A 13,824-nucleotide genomic window follows, 5' to 3' on the forward strand; every position below is an offset into this window, starting at 1 on the left:
TTGCATCCGTAAAGCTACGACTAAAACATGATGTGTACTTTACGCAGGTCACTTCTGCCCAGTCTGCAACAAGTGTTATGATCACAGCAGCCGGCCTGCGCAGATGATTCAGTGTTCCAAATGTAGCCACTGGGTACATCACGCATGTGAGGGGCTTTCGGGTGAGCTTGTATTTCACTGGAAAAAGACTTCATCGAATGTACTTTCACGTCTGATTTTTGTGGTTTGTCATCGCAGAGGAGCTCTACGGCTTGCTGTCGAGCCAAGCGGATAGCGGGGCCTTCACTTGCTCCCCCTGCTGCCAGCATGTCAAAGAAAACAGCAGCCTGACGGAGCGGCTGCGCAGCCGGCTGCTGATCGGCTTGGATGAGGTTCTCACTGGCCTCCTCACCTCTAACATCAGCCAGCACCTCACGCTCTGTAAAATGGTAAACACAAATGGATACTCAAGAAGTATTAATGAGTATCACTTGTAATAGCTCAACCTGTGTGTTTTCCAGTGTCAGGAAACGAACAAGACGGAATTTAACAGGGAGCGGCCATCAGTTTGTGACCTACAGGCCATGCACACAAAGTTAAAAGGGGGCGGCTACTCTTCCATTGTGAGTATAATCATAACAAACATTAATGGTGATGGATAAATACTGTTTATATTTGTGTATACTACGGATGTAAATCTCTTTTTGATAGACGATTCGATATGCATCGAGATACACGGGTTACAATACGATTTAAAAACGATGTATTTTAAAAACAGAACGATTCGTTACAGCAGACAAACGATACTATTCTACGTTTACATTTGTTGATGTAGACATTAATTTCACTATGAAATCTTATTATAAAATAAAGAAGCCAGTTCTATAAAAGTGGCATACTTTGCAGTATTTTCAAATGTGCAAAAGAGCACATCATATCACCGGGTATTCTGTAAGGAAGTGGTCCCCGGCCACCGAGCCGCGGGAAACCTTGAGGCGCAATGATAAAAAAAAACGCTGGGCACCGCTGATGACTACAAAAAGGCCAGATATGACCTGAGGAGGTCCATACGAGAGGCCAAGAGACAGTACAGACAGAAGTTGGAGGGCTACTATTCCACCTCAGACCCTCGGCGCATGTGGGCGGGGCTCCAGCACATCACAGACTATCGACAGCGGAGTAGCGTAGCCACGTCCAGCCATACCACACTTCCTGATGAGCTGAACGAGTTCTATGCCCGCTTTGACACCCAAACTCCTGATGAGCAGAGAGGGTGGCTGGACTTGGGCAGCACACAGGACTCACCTCTCATGGTGACATCAGCTGATGTGCGCAGGGTTCTAAACAAAACAAACCCACGAAAAGCAGCAGGCACAGACAACATCTCAGGACGTGCACTTCGGGTTTGCTCATCAGAGCTAGCTGATGTGCTTGCTGACATATTTAACCTGTCGCTTGCACAAGCATCTGTACCGACCACCATAGTGCCCGTACCCAAGAAGAGCAACGTGACCTGCTTGAATGACTATCGCCCTATAGCACTCACTCCTATTGTTATGAAGTGCTTTGAAAGAATAGTCATGACCCACATCAAAAAGAGCATCCCGGCGGCAACTGTGGACCCTCTACAGTTTGCATATCGCCAGAACCGGTCCACGGATGATGCAGTCAACACTGCCATCCACACAGCCCTTTCTCACCTACAGGGCCAGGACACATATGTCAGAATGCTATTTATAGACTATAGCTCTGCTTTTAATACAGTCTGCCCCCACAAACTCACAAATAAGCTCCTCACACTTGGCCTGTCACCCTCCCTCTGTAACTGGGTGTTTAACTTTCTCACAGGCAGACCCCAGTCAGTCAGAGTCCACAATCACACATCCAGATCAAGAATTGTGAGCACTGGGACCTCACAGGGGTGTGTGCTGAGTCCACTCCTCTACACGCTCTTCACCTACGATTGCGTGGCCTCCCAGAACAACACCAGCATCATTAAATTTGCGGATGACACTACAGTCATCGGACTGATCACTGGTGGTGTTGAAACATCATACAGAAGAGAGGTGGCGGACCTCATAGCTTGGTGTCGTGATAACAATCTCCTTCTCAATACAGATAAGACTAAAGAGATGATCATCGACCCAAGAACAAGGGAAAAGGAGCCGCATAGACCCCTGTTTATTGATGAGACTGAGGTGGAGAGGGTGAAAACCTTCAAGTTCCTTGGCACACACATCAGCGAGGACCTCACCTGGTCTCACAACACCCAACAAATTATGAAGAAGTCCCAAAGGAGACTGTACTTCCTGAGAAGACTGAGGAAATTTGGCATGTCCACCACAATCCTGAGTTGCTTCTACAGATGCACTGTCAAAAGTGTCCTTACCGCCTCCATCACTGTTTGGTACGGTAACTGTACAACACGTGATAGGAAGGCACTCCAGCGGGTGATCAAGACATCACAGAACATTGTTGGGGCAGCCCTCCCCTCACTGCAAGACATTTATAAATCTAGAGTCCTACGCAGAACACACAACCTCATCAAGGACAGCACACATCCACAGCACTCATTATTCACATTCCTACCGTCAGGCAGACGCTACAGGAGTTTGAAGTCCAGGACCACAAGGCTGGCAAACAGCTTTTACCCACAGGCCATCAGGCTTCTCAACGAAGCACTCACACACGCCGCACGCAACACACACACACACTCATAGCACTTTATTTATTTATTTATTTGTATTAATGTCTCTTCTGTTTTTGTTGCTTAATTTATTGGTATATATATTTATGTGTTTATGTTTCTTATGTTCTTATTCTTTCTTGTGTTTTCTTTCTTTTCGAGGGAGAATGAACAGAATAAGATTTTCATTGCATGGTATAACTGCTGTTTTACCATGCACATGACAATAAAACTCTCTTGAAAAAACACTTAAAAATTAAAATAATGATTTGTAAATTACTACATAAAATTTTATGTAAATGGTTATCAATTTTGAAAATATCGGGCATTATTTTGCAAAAAAAATTATATACAGTTAGAAATCCCACAGTTTTTGCATGTTTCTTGTTTGTTGCGAGCAGCGACCTGTCCCACTTTGTTAGACGGCCCTTGAACGCAAAAGCTAACTTTCTCCCACGCTGCACCAATAGATTACTATACTGTACTTTTCCCGTTTTCCTTTCACTTCATATTTGGTCCCGTGTGCTGACACTATGTGGGAATGTATAAGGTAAAATTTGATGACGTTATTGAGTGCTAATGTGCATAATTTGTGTTGCACAACCTATCTGAAAAACAAACTCCTGGCTCGTACTGGTGGGTCTGTATTCATTTCGTGCTTTTATTTTGATGTTGTTCCTGTCTTAGTTTGACATAAGATAAATTAGATCCCTATAATGTATGTATGTATGTTTTGTGTATGTTCTGCGCGCTTCTGCAATTTACATCCATTCTCGTCTTCAGTCATGGTAAGCTACGGAGCATGCGCGACAATTGTTTCGCCAGGCAGCTGGGCTCTTGCATTAAGAGACTCACTGTCTCACTGCTAGTCTCGCGATATCCAGTGCATCTCTCTACAATCGATTAAGGATTTATAGCTGATTCTTATCGATCCAGGAGGCTGCTACCGATGCAGCTGCATGTCTCGCTTGTCAAACCAGATATCCGGTCGTATTGGTTTATTGTTCACAACCCTATTGTATACCTATCTATAGATGTATATATGTATTTACATATTTACTGATATCCCTTATTTGTCCATGCAGAAAGATTTCCATGCAGATATTGTCTCTGTGATGAGGACGTGGCTCAAGGAGGAGGGGAACTCTGCCTTTGAGGATGAGAGGCCAACCAGTCACGCTAGGGAGCACTATGTCAAAGTAATATTACCACACTATTAAAATACTTAACGTTGATTTATTTGCCTGTAAGCTGACCTGATTGTTGTTGTGACAGTTAATGGTACAAGTATTCAGCTGGCTCCCTGGACACTACCAAAACAAGTTGACCTCATTCTCTGAGAATACGGCAAGGTAATCTTGCACAACACTAGGGCGGTGTTTCCAATCGCACACTTGCACTTAAATACGTATACTATGTTCCTGATGACGTGAATTTTGACAGTGTAGTGCTGTGTCCTAAATCCATTGTTGCACACTTACCGGAAAAGACACTGCTCTTCTTCTCTCCTTATGACTTATGAATTGCCACCACTCGATTTGAGGCTTCGTAACGCTACAGCATAGTCAGTATGCCGGTCTGCCTGACGGCATCTTGATTGTTATGGCTGTTTGTTGGTGCCTGAGCGTCTGGCTTTCAGTTCCCTGCCAAAACACTAGGGGAAGTGTTTTCCTGTGAGAGAGCAACCACAAAAACTGCACTTTTTTTTTGCTCCTTTCTGTGTTGCTATGTGAAGTCAATGCACCCAGGAAGTGAGTTCCGCTAATGCTTAAAATGACCAAATTACTGTAAGTATTACATGTTATCTTGAATGTACCTGTTACTACATGCTCATGGGATGTGTTTTGAATAGCGGCCTTTTGTGGGTGGAATAGGTGTGCCCCATTATGTGCATCAATTACCTGCCTCTTTTTTAGCTGTTTTTATATCTTTTAGAACGCACAGAAAAGCCAAAGACGTGTGTTCATGTCTCTCATAAGGATTGTGGATGATGGGCAAAATAAAATTTTAAAAAATGCAGTTTTCATTTAATAATCGCTGCTTCTTCTTACTCCTTTTTGTACATGTTGAATCGATACCATGTGATGTATTTCAATGTAAGATTGTGTGCATGTTTGAAATAAACCAAACTATACTAAATGTATGCACTCAAAATTCAAAGTGTGGACATGTGCGATTTGGAACACAGCCTACAATCTAATGACGACACACACTGGTGTCTGACTCGGCTAATCCTTTGCTCTCCAGTGGGACGTTCCCCGAAGCCGTCCTCCCGCCTTCTAAGGAGCACAGCTATGCACAGTGGACCAAGAGGACATACCAGCCTAGGGAGTGTAGAGGGCCACAAGCAGGGAAAGCTGACGCGCTAGGTAAGGGGGCCATTGTACAGCAGTAAGCAGTTATGTCCTTGCTTGTTTCACAGTCAGTACTTAGACTTTTCCATGCAGGTGTGAAGAATGATTGTGAGACCAAAGATTGCCGGCAGTGCGCTTTGTGCCAACAATATGGCGACTCTGCTCCCAGAGTACGTTTAAGCTACTTTTCAACTTTGTCTTTTGTTGCCTTCTGATCTTCCAAAAGCAATTGTTTTTATTTTTCATCTCCCCTCCATTCGCAACAGGAAGGAGGCCGACTGTTATACATGGGCCAGAATGAGTGGGCCCATGTTAACTGCTGTCTTTGGTCTGCCGAAGTTTATGAGAACAACGGGGCTCTTTTCCAAGTGCACACTGCTGTTTCCAGGGGCCGCCACTTGGTAAGGAATCACACTAGGGTCCCATATTAGCTTATTTTCCACCAATTTTAAATAAGTCTCTGAATAATACATATATCACATACAACAAGGTAATATTGAGAAGTGGGATGGGAGGACAAAACCATTAACACCAGCAGCATAGCTTTGTGAGCTGCAGTGCTAACATTACACTCACATTTCATAGGCAAGCATGCTGTTAAGCATTTGGTGCTCAAACGTAATAAAAAAATAAAATAAGAAAAGTAGTGATTTTTGTTGTTCCAATCCTCAATTCAAACATTTTAGCTCCAAAATATCACATATTGATATTTTTTGCCTTCGTTCCCCAGCGTTGTGATCGTTGTGGGCAGTCAGGGGCCACTGTGGGGTGCTGCCTTTCCACTTGCCAGAGTAATTTCCACTTCATGTGCGCTCGAGCCCAAGACTGTGTGTTCCAGGAGGACAGGAAGGTGTACTGCTTTAAACACAGAGACCTCATCAGCGTGGAGGTGGGTTGTGTTCTCGTGCTTATTAATGCAGTTGAAAATGTGTTTTATCAAAAGCCACCTGTTTATGGTTTGCCAAATGCTTTCAGATGGTGTCTGGGCAAGGATTTGAAGTCCCTCGACGGGTCTATGTGGACTTCGAAGGGATCACTCTCAAAAGAAAGTTCCTCACGGGACTTGAGCCTGAATCTATAAATATGACCATTGGTATGCATATCTGGACTTTGATATTATAGTAGAGGGAACACCTTATTTAGCAAGGAAAGGGACGTATTGTTAATCGGCAATCATTAAAACAGCTGTTTTGTATGGTATTTGCTTGTGCGGGTGTGCCCATCAGACTTTTGCCACTAAAAATGCTGCTTTTGTTTTTAAGGGTCTCTGCAGATTCAGAAACTTGGTGTGTTGACCGAACTCTCATCAAATGGGAGGATGTTATATCCTGTTGGATACATGTAAGCAATCGCCCTCATTACACAAGATAAAATCATTTTTCCATTTCTTTATTTCTCATATGAACATGCCCTCTCTGTCTGTCTAGATGTTCTCGGTTATACTGGAGCACTGTGGATCCGCGCAGGCGTTGCAAGTACACCTGCAAGGTGACCGAAGTAAGCACACCGCTGCCTGGTGAGGAACCGGATCTAAAGTGCGATAAAGAGGAGAATCACACCATAGTCCACAGTCCCAACTTCTACAAAGGTGAGAGTGTGTTTTTTTAATCTTATAAATCAACAAATAAGGTGGTTAAATGAAATTGAATGTTATTTTCTCAGATGCAGAGACTCCAGGCAGTTTCAGCACCTCATCCAGTCCACTTACCTCCTCTACGCCGTCGCCTAACTCCAAACACAATACACCTGGATCCAAACATCCCAGCTACACGCAGACCAGGAGACCAGCAGGAGGATCATCCCGACCCCTCCCATCTCCAGGTGAATGGCACATTAGGTGAGTAATCTGTTTTAGAAACGTGTCAAACTGACTCTGAAGTCTTAATTTTAGGTTCGGCCTCTTCCAAATCGCATCAAATCCTCACCCTGCGGGACCTGGACAACACTCATCGTCGTCGAAGGCTTTCGGCAAGGAGCCGCTGCAGCTCCTCCCCGACTGACAGTGACCCCTCTATCCCCATGACCTTGCGTTCGGGCGGAACCGTCCACTCCCGATGTGCCCTGTTTAGCTCCCCTCCGAGATCCTCAAACTTGCCGCCGGCCTCTCCTCCCCTGTCACGGCAAAACTCGCTCTCCCCAGTCTGGAGCTCCCCGTCTCGATCCATTTCCGCAGCATTGCCCCCTCTCCACATGTCCCCAAGAGGGAGGCACGCCTTTAAGATAACCACTCTGGTGTCGGCTGAGGTTCCTCAAGATTTCTTGGCGTCATCCGAGGCAGAGGATGCTGCCGTGGCTACAACAAACGGGATCTCGCTTGCTCCTGATAACACAGAGGAAGTGGCGCACCTGATGGCACAGGAACTGCCCTACACTGTGTTCGACACTGACACTGAGGTTGCGGTGGCCTCTGTTTTGAACGCCAAGCTGGAGTTTGACGAGACTCTGCTCACTGATAACCTAGTACTGAACTGTGGTGCACAGGGCGGGAGGCTGGATTTGGACGTGCAGGACGTGGAAATGCAGGAGAAGAGCCGGGAGGCGGACTCAGAAGACGACAACTCCGGCCACCATATTAAACTCACCCGCACTGTGGTGTGTGAGGCAGCTAGCAGCGCACAGCCTTCAACACTTCCCTCAACACAGTCCATTCCCCAGCTAGATGGGGCAGACGACGGGTCGGAGAGCGACCAAAGCCAGGAGGCAAATGACGATGATGCTCGACACGGTGAAAGCTCTCAAAGTCCCGACAACCTTAACACACCCACTAAGCAGCTGTCTGTTGCTCTCAAACGGCTGGAGTCTTTTTACGAGGCGTCGACGTCGGAACAAGGTGGAAGTGAGGCAAGGGAGATCCAGGAAGATTCATCACTGCCTGTTTTTCTCGGTGCTTTGGACCCGCACATGTCTATTCAAACTGAAGAGGTGCTGTTCGACAAAGAAACACCTGCCAGGGACTTGTTTGTAAAGTCAACCACTAACGTTGACCATGATGACGCTTCATCCATAGACTCCACCGAGGGATTTAAAGATGATGCAAATGACCCAGACTATACCCCGGAGCCTACAAGCCCAATGCAAGTGAAAAAAATCATGAAGAAAGTACGCCGCACTCCCAGCTTCAAGTACATGTTGCCAAAGCAGTATGTATTGCCTCAAACACACAAAATCAAAGTAATCCTGCCCTCTCAGTCAGCACGGATTGTAAAAAACACCCCCATGGACATGACTGCTGCGCCTTGTACAGTCACCTCCCCCATTGTGTTAAACGGGATAAATGCTTTAAATGTCCAACCTGGTGCCCCGCGGGGCAAAACCATCGCCATCCGTTTGGACAACTCAAAGCCTGTAGTGCATCAGCAAGCACAGCTGGTCGGTCCCAACCAGGCCGCGCAGGCAGCCCCTCCATCAACCCCTCAGGTCCTGCTAGTCAACCGTCAAGGTCAGATCCTACTCAAAGACTCTAAAACAAACACCTACCAAACGCTCAGTTCAAATTCTCCCACCTATAGTAAGATAAGTCAGATTGCTAAAATGCTCCACAGTCGTACCTCCTTGCAGCGATTGGCCCCACGTGGGGCCGTAAAGCCTTGCACCAGCGCCCAGCTTACACATGTCCTCCCTGCTGGAAACCACACGCCACCAGCCAACAAAAAGGCCAATAAAGTCGTCTACAGAGTGGTGCCCATGAAACGCATTACAAACCTGAGTTCCCCCACCCCTGCCCCGGTCCTTGTCACTGTGCACCATGATTCTGAGCCCAGTTCTGCCCCGTCCCCTGTCACACTGCACCATGATCCTGACCCCAGTCCCGCCTCATCCGCTGTCACAGTGCACCGTGATCCTGACCCCAGTCCTGCCGCGCCCCTCGTCACATTGCACCGTGATCCTGACCACAGTCCCGTCTCGGTTGTGTCTAATGACGGCCATACCCAAGTGATCATTAACAGAGGAATGGCCTCCTATCGTGACCCTCTAAGGACAAGGCCCATCTTGTCTAACACTAAACGGGCGAGGGCCAAGCGTCTCAGAGCACTATTTCAGGAACACACATATCAGTCTGCAGAGTTGCCAAGTGACATGCCCAATGTGCCCGCTGACAACCTGCAGGCAACACCTGCGCGCCTGCGGCACGTCAAACACGCTTCCTCTCAAAAGACTTCCAGGAAGAAATCCAAAATGGACTTTTTGAGCGAGCCTTCCACTGAACCTGAAGATGAACATCAGGATTCCAGGTATTTCACTTTTTTCATTTAGCATGGTCAGACTTAAAAGTCAAATATCATAGTATTTTTCAAGAATGTTAATTAAGTGTTAGTCGTCCCATAATAGCGTATCCAAGGAATTTACAAGTACGTTTTTGATTTTATTTAGTTTAAAAGTGCTTTTAGTCAGCCCTACTGGGAAAATGCCGTGTGTGTGTGTGTGTGTGTGTGTGTGTGTGTGTGTGTGTGTGTGTGTGTGTGTGTAGCTTTAATGCTAATGTTTGTTTGGCCACGCCTGTTCCTGGCAGCATGTGGCTTAAGCTATTGTGCACTTTAGCCACTTGTTCCACTGTAACTCTGCACTTGTCCGACGACGTATATTACATACAACAAGGTAACATGAAGGAGTGAAACAGGCGGAAACCAATATTAGCAACACTAGCATACATGAACATAACATTTTAACAAGCAACATCATCCTAGGTTGGCCTATTGGCTGAATAAATACTTGGCTAATAAATACAATGCCCACGTCAAGCTGATAGTTGGCTAAAGTCCAGTTTTAAGCTCACTTTTTTTTTTTTTTTTTTTTTTTTTTTTTTTTTTTACAACATTGATGGCAAAAAGTGAAAGTATATTTTTATGTCCACCAGTTGATGTTAACACCATGCCACATGAATGTACGGAACCACTGTGTTTACAAAAGTGTTCTAATTTTCCTCAGCAGTGGCGTGAAAAGACAAGCTCAACCGCTGAAAGACCTTCCCGATCCCAACAAGGAGAATTCAACCAAGCATCCGTTGCTGAGAGTAACTGCTCCACACCCTCCAATGTCTTCAAGGTCAGTTCAGCTCAAGGGTCATGTGTTATGTGTCTACTTCAGTAATATGTGCATTTGATTGTTCCTTTTCCTCAGGCATTCTCTGTCAGATGTTGGATTCGCTCCCACAACAGCGACTCAGGGTACGACGTACAAGTGGGTCAGTGCTCGCCATGGCAGCCTCTCTGAATGGGACCCTGTTGCAGGTTTGTTCTTGCAACTAATGCTCTTTTTTGCGCTCCCATTGCAGTCATGAAATGTGAATGAAATGTATTCACTTTGTTAGGCGGTAGTTCAGAGGATGAGGCCCCTTTGCCCAAATACAGAAGGAGCACATACATGAACCAGCCTCACCTGCGTTTTGAAATCACCAGTGATGATGGCTTCAGTGTTAAAGCCAACAGTATGGAGGGTGAGCAGCACTCTGGTGACTTACATTGCACCATTTTGTCAATTCTGTGTCAAAATACCTGAATTGTCACCCTCTTAGTCGCTTGGCGTGCTGTCATCGAGGGCGTCCTGGATGCGCGGGCTGACTTCCACATGAAGCAGCTTCCCCTAGGCGTCATGTGCGGGCCACGGGTGCTCGGCGTGGTCCACGACGCAGTCATCTTTCTGCTGGAGCAGCTTCAGGGCGCTGCCAATTGCAAGAGCCACCGCTTCCGATTCCACCGCTGCGACGACATGGAGGAAGAGCTCCCCCTCAACCCGAGCGGCTGCGCCCGGACTGAAGTCTACACGCGGTGCGCTGCTCTTGAAGTGACACAACTGCTCAGCTTGTCTTGTGCATCTTAAATGACTTTCTTTTCCTGTTTCTGTCATTAGGAAAGCAACTTTTGATATGTTCAACTTCCTGGCTTCTCAGCACAGAGCACTCCCTGACCCTGGCCTCTTTGATGAAGAGGAGGATGAATTCCCACTCAAGTCGTCCAGGTCAGGCTCTCACACTCACGATAACGAAGCAAATAAGCACAAAGTGCTAGCTATACTATAGGATTGTATAGAATTAGACCTGCGTTCATGTTAACATTTTTGATTCCCGATAGGCGAGCCACCAGCAGTGAGCTTCCCATGGCCATGAGATTCAGACACCTGGAGAAAACCTCCAAAGAAGCAGTCGGCGTTTACAGGTAAGGCAAATTGATTAAATGTAGTCTTAACTCTTAGAAGGAAGGATTCTTCTTTATGAATCTACTTTGTTCTCGGCAGGTCTCTAATTCATGGCCGAGGCCTTTTTTGCAAGAGGAACATAGAAGCTGGAGAAATGGTGATCGAATACGCCGGCACCGTCATCCGCTCTGTCCTGACAGATAAGCGGGAGAAATATTATGACAGCAAAGTGAGCACATTCATTCACACTTCTAGAAAATGCAGTAATTACGTTTGAATGCAGGACGTTTATTTGGCTAAAACACAAAGAGGTACTGGGCGTTAATTGGAAACAGACGACATTTGGAGAGAGAACTAGGGTACCTGTTAAACAAGTTCATTTTTTAACTTTAATAATGAATTGGAGTGCATGAGAAAGTGGAAAGGAACCAGCTCTCTTGGACCACTTGGTCATTTATTAAGAATCATATTGCATAATAGGGTAGCAACAGAACCGGTGTTGTAGTAGCGTTAAGGATCAGACTGCTCAGCCAGCATTCATAAGGCTGTACAGTACGGCAAGAGTAACACGCATGAGTGTCACCCCCAGCAGCTGAGTAGCACACACAGAGGTAGATACAGTTGCTTATGACACTTCAAATGCTATTACTGCCATCTTGTGGAGTTCATTATCTACATTAGCTACATCAGGAGGCTGCCTAAAGCCACAGCTGTTAATACAAAAAAAAAATTTTGCAAATGTTTGCCTATTTAATTGTGGCACTGTTGAAGCGCCAATTTTTTGTAGTTTCAATCACAACATTTTGTGTTACTTCCTTTTTTTAAATTCAAACTTTCCGACAGTCTAGATGGATCAGGACACTTAATTTTATTTTTCAATCAAATTAGCAACAAGGTTAAATGTAACAATAGATTATTCAGTATTCATCTCAAGAGCAGAAGCCAATTACAACAATATTAAGCATTGCGCTTCATTCATTCATCATTATTTTATCATTATATCATTTATTTATGAATATTACCTTTTATCTCAAGATTTTTACTCCTGTATTTTCGTGAATGTTTAATCTTTCTACTTATTTTGACTTTTCATTTTATATTCATTATATTACATTTATTTATGGACGGTAACTTTTTTTGACCCATTTCATTATTTTGTATTTTGATTGTTCTTTCAACACCTTTTTCTTAATTATGTTGAATTACAAACATGATGTAACGAAACAAAGAAACCACACCATATCAATCTTTCGAGCTCTAATCGCCAACGTGTCTCCACCGGCCACTCCGCTAGGGCATCGGCTGCTACATGTTCCGCATCGACGACTTTGACGTGGTGGACGCCACCATGCAGGGCAACGCAGGGCGCTTCATCAACCACTCATGCGAGCCCAACTGCTACTCGCGCGTCATCAACGTGGACGGCCGCAAGCACATCGTCATCTTCGCCCTGCGCAAGATCTACCGCGGCGAAGAGCTGACGTACGACTACAAGTTCCCCATCGAGGACGATGAGAGCAAGCTGCACTGCAACTGCGGTACGCGCCGCTGCCGCCGCTTCCTCAACTGAGCGGACGTAACCTTGAAGGTACACTTCACAGTCACATGGAGCCATAAATCTAATCTCAGATGAAGACTATTTGTGTGTACTCACTTCTTGCCATCGTTTGTCGTCAAGTGGCGAGTGCTGCAACAACCAGAGCTCATGAATGCCATCCACTCTTGTTTCCACAAAGGCAAGGTCACTGGGAAATATTTATTTAGCGCTTTGCTTTGACTCAGTCCTCTGTGTTTTCTGGAATCTGAACTCCAAGCACACTATTTTTGTTTCTCCTTTTTCCTTCTTTAACGGAGGTGCTGGTGACATTCACCCAAAGTGTTTTAATGATGGTCTCGCAAACGCATCCTGCCGTTCAATAATTCAATTTTTATTTAGACATCACACACCAAAATGCTTTTATCCCACAGTTGCCGCCTCTTGGTTGTTGTTTTAACGTGTGTAAGCTAGGGGAGAATTCCTTGTCCCGATAAATATGACGCTCTACACTGTCCCTTGATCCAAATCCTGGATTTTTTTGTATATTTGAACAATAAATGTATATATAATTACACATGTTTGTGTTTTTGTATGAGAAGATTGAATTTTGTTGGTTAATTTGCAGGCTCCCTGTTTTTCCTCCCCCCCATCATGTGTGCTCTACCTCAACACTAAATTTTCAACCGGCTCCATTGTTGTTGTTATATAAGTAAAGGAAGTCAGATACTAACATCTAACATATTGATACGCCTGCATTAAGTAATCAGTTTCATGCTAACTATATTTCATGTACTTGGCCCAGTCCAGATAGGTCTGAAGCTTATATTTAGTGGTTAAATGTTTGCCTTCGCCCACTGCCTGAAAGCTGTTCTTGTTCTTTTTCCATATTTGGCAAAGTTTCTCTTCCTTTCTTTTCCAGTCCTCCATTGTACATAGTTGTATAAAAGGCTTTGGAAACCTGTTAAATATTTTTCTACCTATTTTGTTGTTTTTATTTAAGTTCAATAAACCTTTTACAAATTCCAAATTGACACTGTGGTGCCAAGTGTTTTTATGTTTTTTTTCCAGAGACCTGTGAGCTATCAAAAACAAGTAAAAGGGTTGGGCATTTTTTGTCATTGACAAACTTTGGCAAA

The 13,824-nt window shown here is 45.0% G+C and overlaps 1 protein-coding gene across 3 annotated transcripts in view; it reads left to right on the forward strand.

The window, feature by feature from the left end:
- kmt2ba (lysine (K)-specific methyltransferase 2Ba) overlaps positions 1 to 13,824 on the forward strand; it is a 29,166-nt gene extending 15,342 nt beyond the window's left edge. For 2 of the 3 annotated variants that reach the window (XM_054763608.1, XM_054763611.1), the window contains exons 15-36: positions 48 to 161; positions 238 to 428; positions 501 to 602; positions 3,751 to 3,864; positions 3,941 to 4,017; positions 4,913 to 5,034; positions 5,113 to 5,189; positions 5,286 to 5,420; positions 5,750 to 5,908; positions 5,995 to 6,112; positions 6,282 to 6,360; positions 6,447 to 6,607; positions 6,682 to 6,840; positions 6,911 to 9,251; positions 9,946 to 10,062; positions 10,138 to 10,247; positions 10,328 to 10,453; positions 10,532 to 10,784; positions 10,867 to 10,974; positions 11,088 to 11,171; positions 11,251 to 11,380; positions 12,446 to 13,824. In XM_054763608.1, coding sequence (XP_054619583.1) covers positions 48 to 161; positions 238 to 428; positions 501 to 602; positions 3,751 to 3,864; positions 3,941 to 4,017; positions 4,913 to 5,034; positions 5,113 to 5,189; positions 5,286 to 5,420; positions 5,750 to 5,908; positions 5,995 to 6,112; positions 6,282 to 6,360; positions 6,447 to 6,607; positions 6,682 to 6,840; positions 6,911 to 9,251; positions 9,946 to 10,062; positions 10,138 to 10,247; positions 10,328 to 10,453; positions 10,532 to 10,784; positions 10,867 to 10,974; positions 11,088 to 11,171; positions 11,251 to 11,380; positions 12,446 to 12,721 — 5,153 coding nt within the window. In that variant the 3' untranslated portion in view covers positions 12,722 to 13,824. The remainder of the gene's footprint in view (positions 1 to 47; positions 162 to 237; positions 429 to 500; positions 603 to 3,750; positions 3,865 to 3,940; positions 4,018 to 4,912; positions 5,035 to 5,112; positions 5,190 to 5,285; positions 5,421 to 5,749; positions 5,909 to 5,994; positions 6,113 to 6,281; positions 6,361 to 6,446; positions 6,608 to 6,681; positions 6,841 to 6,910; positions 9,252 to 9,945; positions 10,063 to 10,137; positions 10,248 to 10,327; positions 10,454 to 10,531; positions 10,785 to 10,866; positions 10,975 to 11,087; positions 11,172 to 11,250; positions 11,381 to 12,445) is intronic. The other variant, XM_054763610.1, reaches the window with a different exon arrangement.

The sequence above is a fragment of the Dunckerocampus dactyliophorus genome, chromosome 20, assembly GCF_027744805.1.
Source record: "Dunckerocampus dactyliophorus isolate RoL2022-P2 chromosome 20, RoL_Ddac_1.1, whole genome shotgun sequence".
NCBI classification, from domain to species: domain Eukaryota; kingdom Metazoa; phylum Chordata; class Actinopteri; order Syngnathiformes; family Syngnathidae; genus Dunckerocampus; species Dunckerocampus dactyliophorus.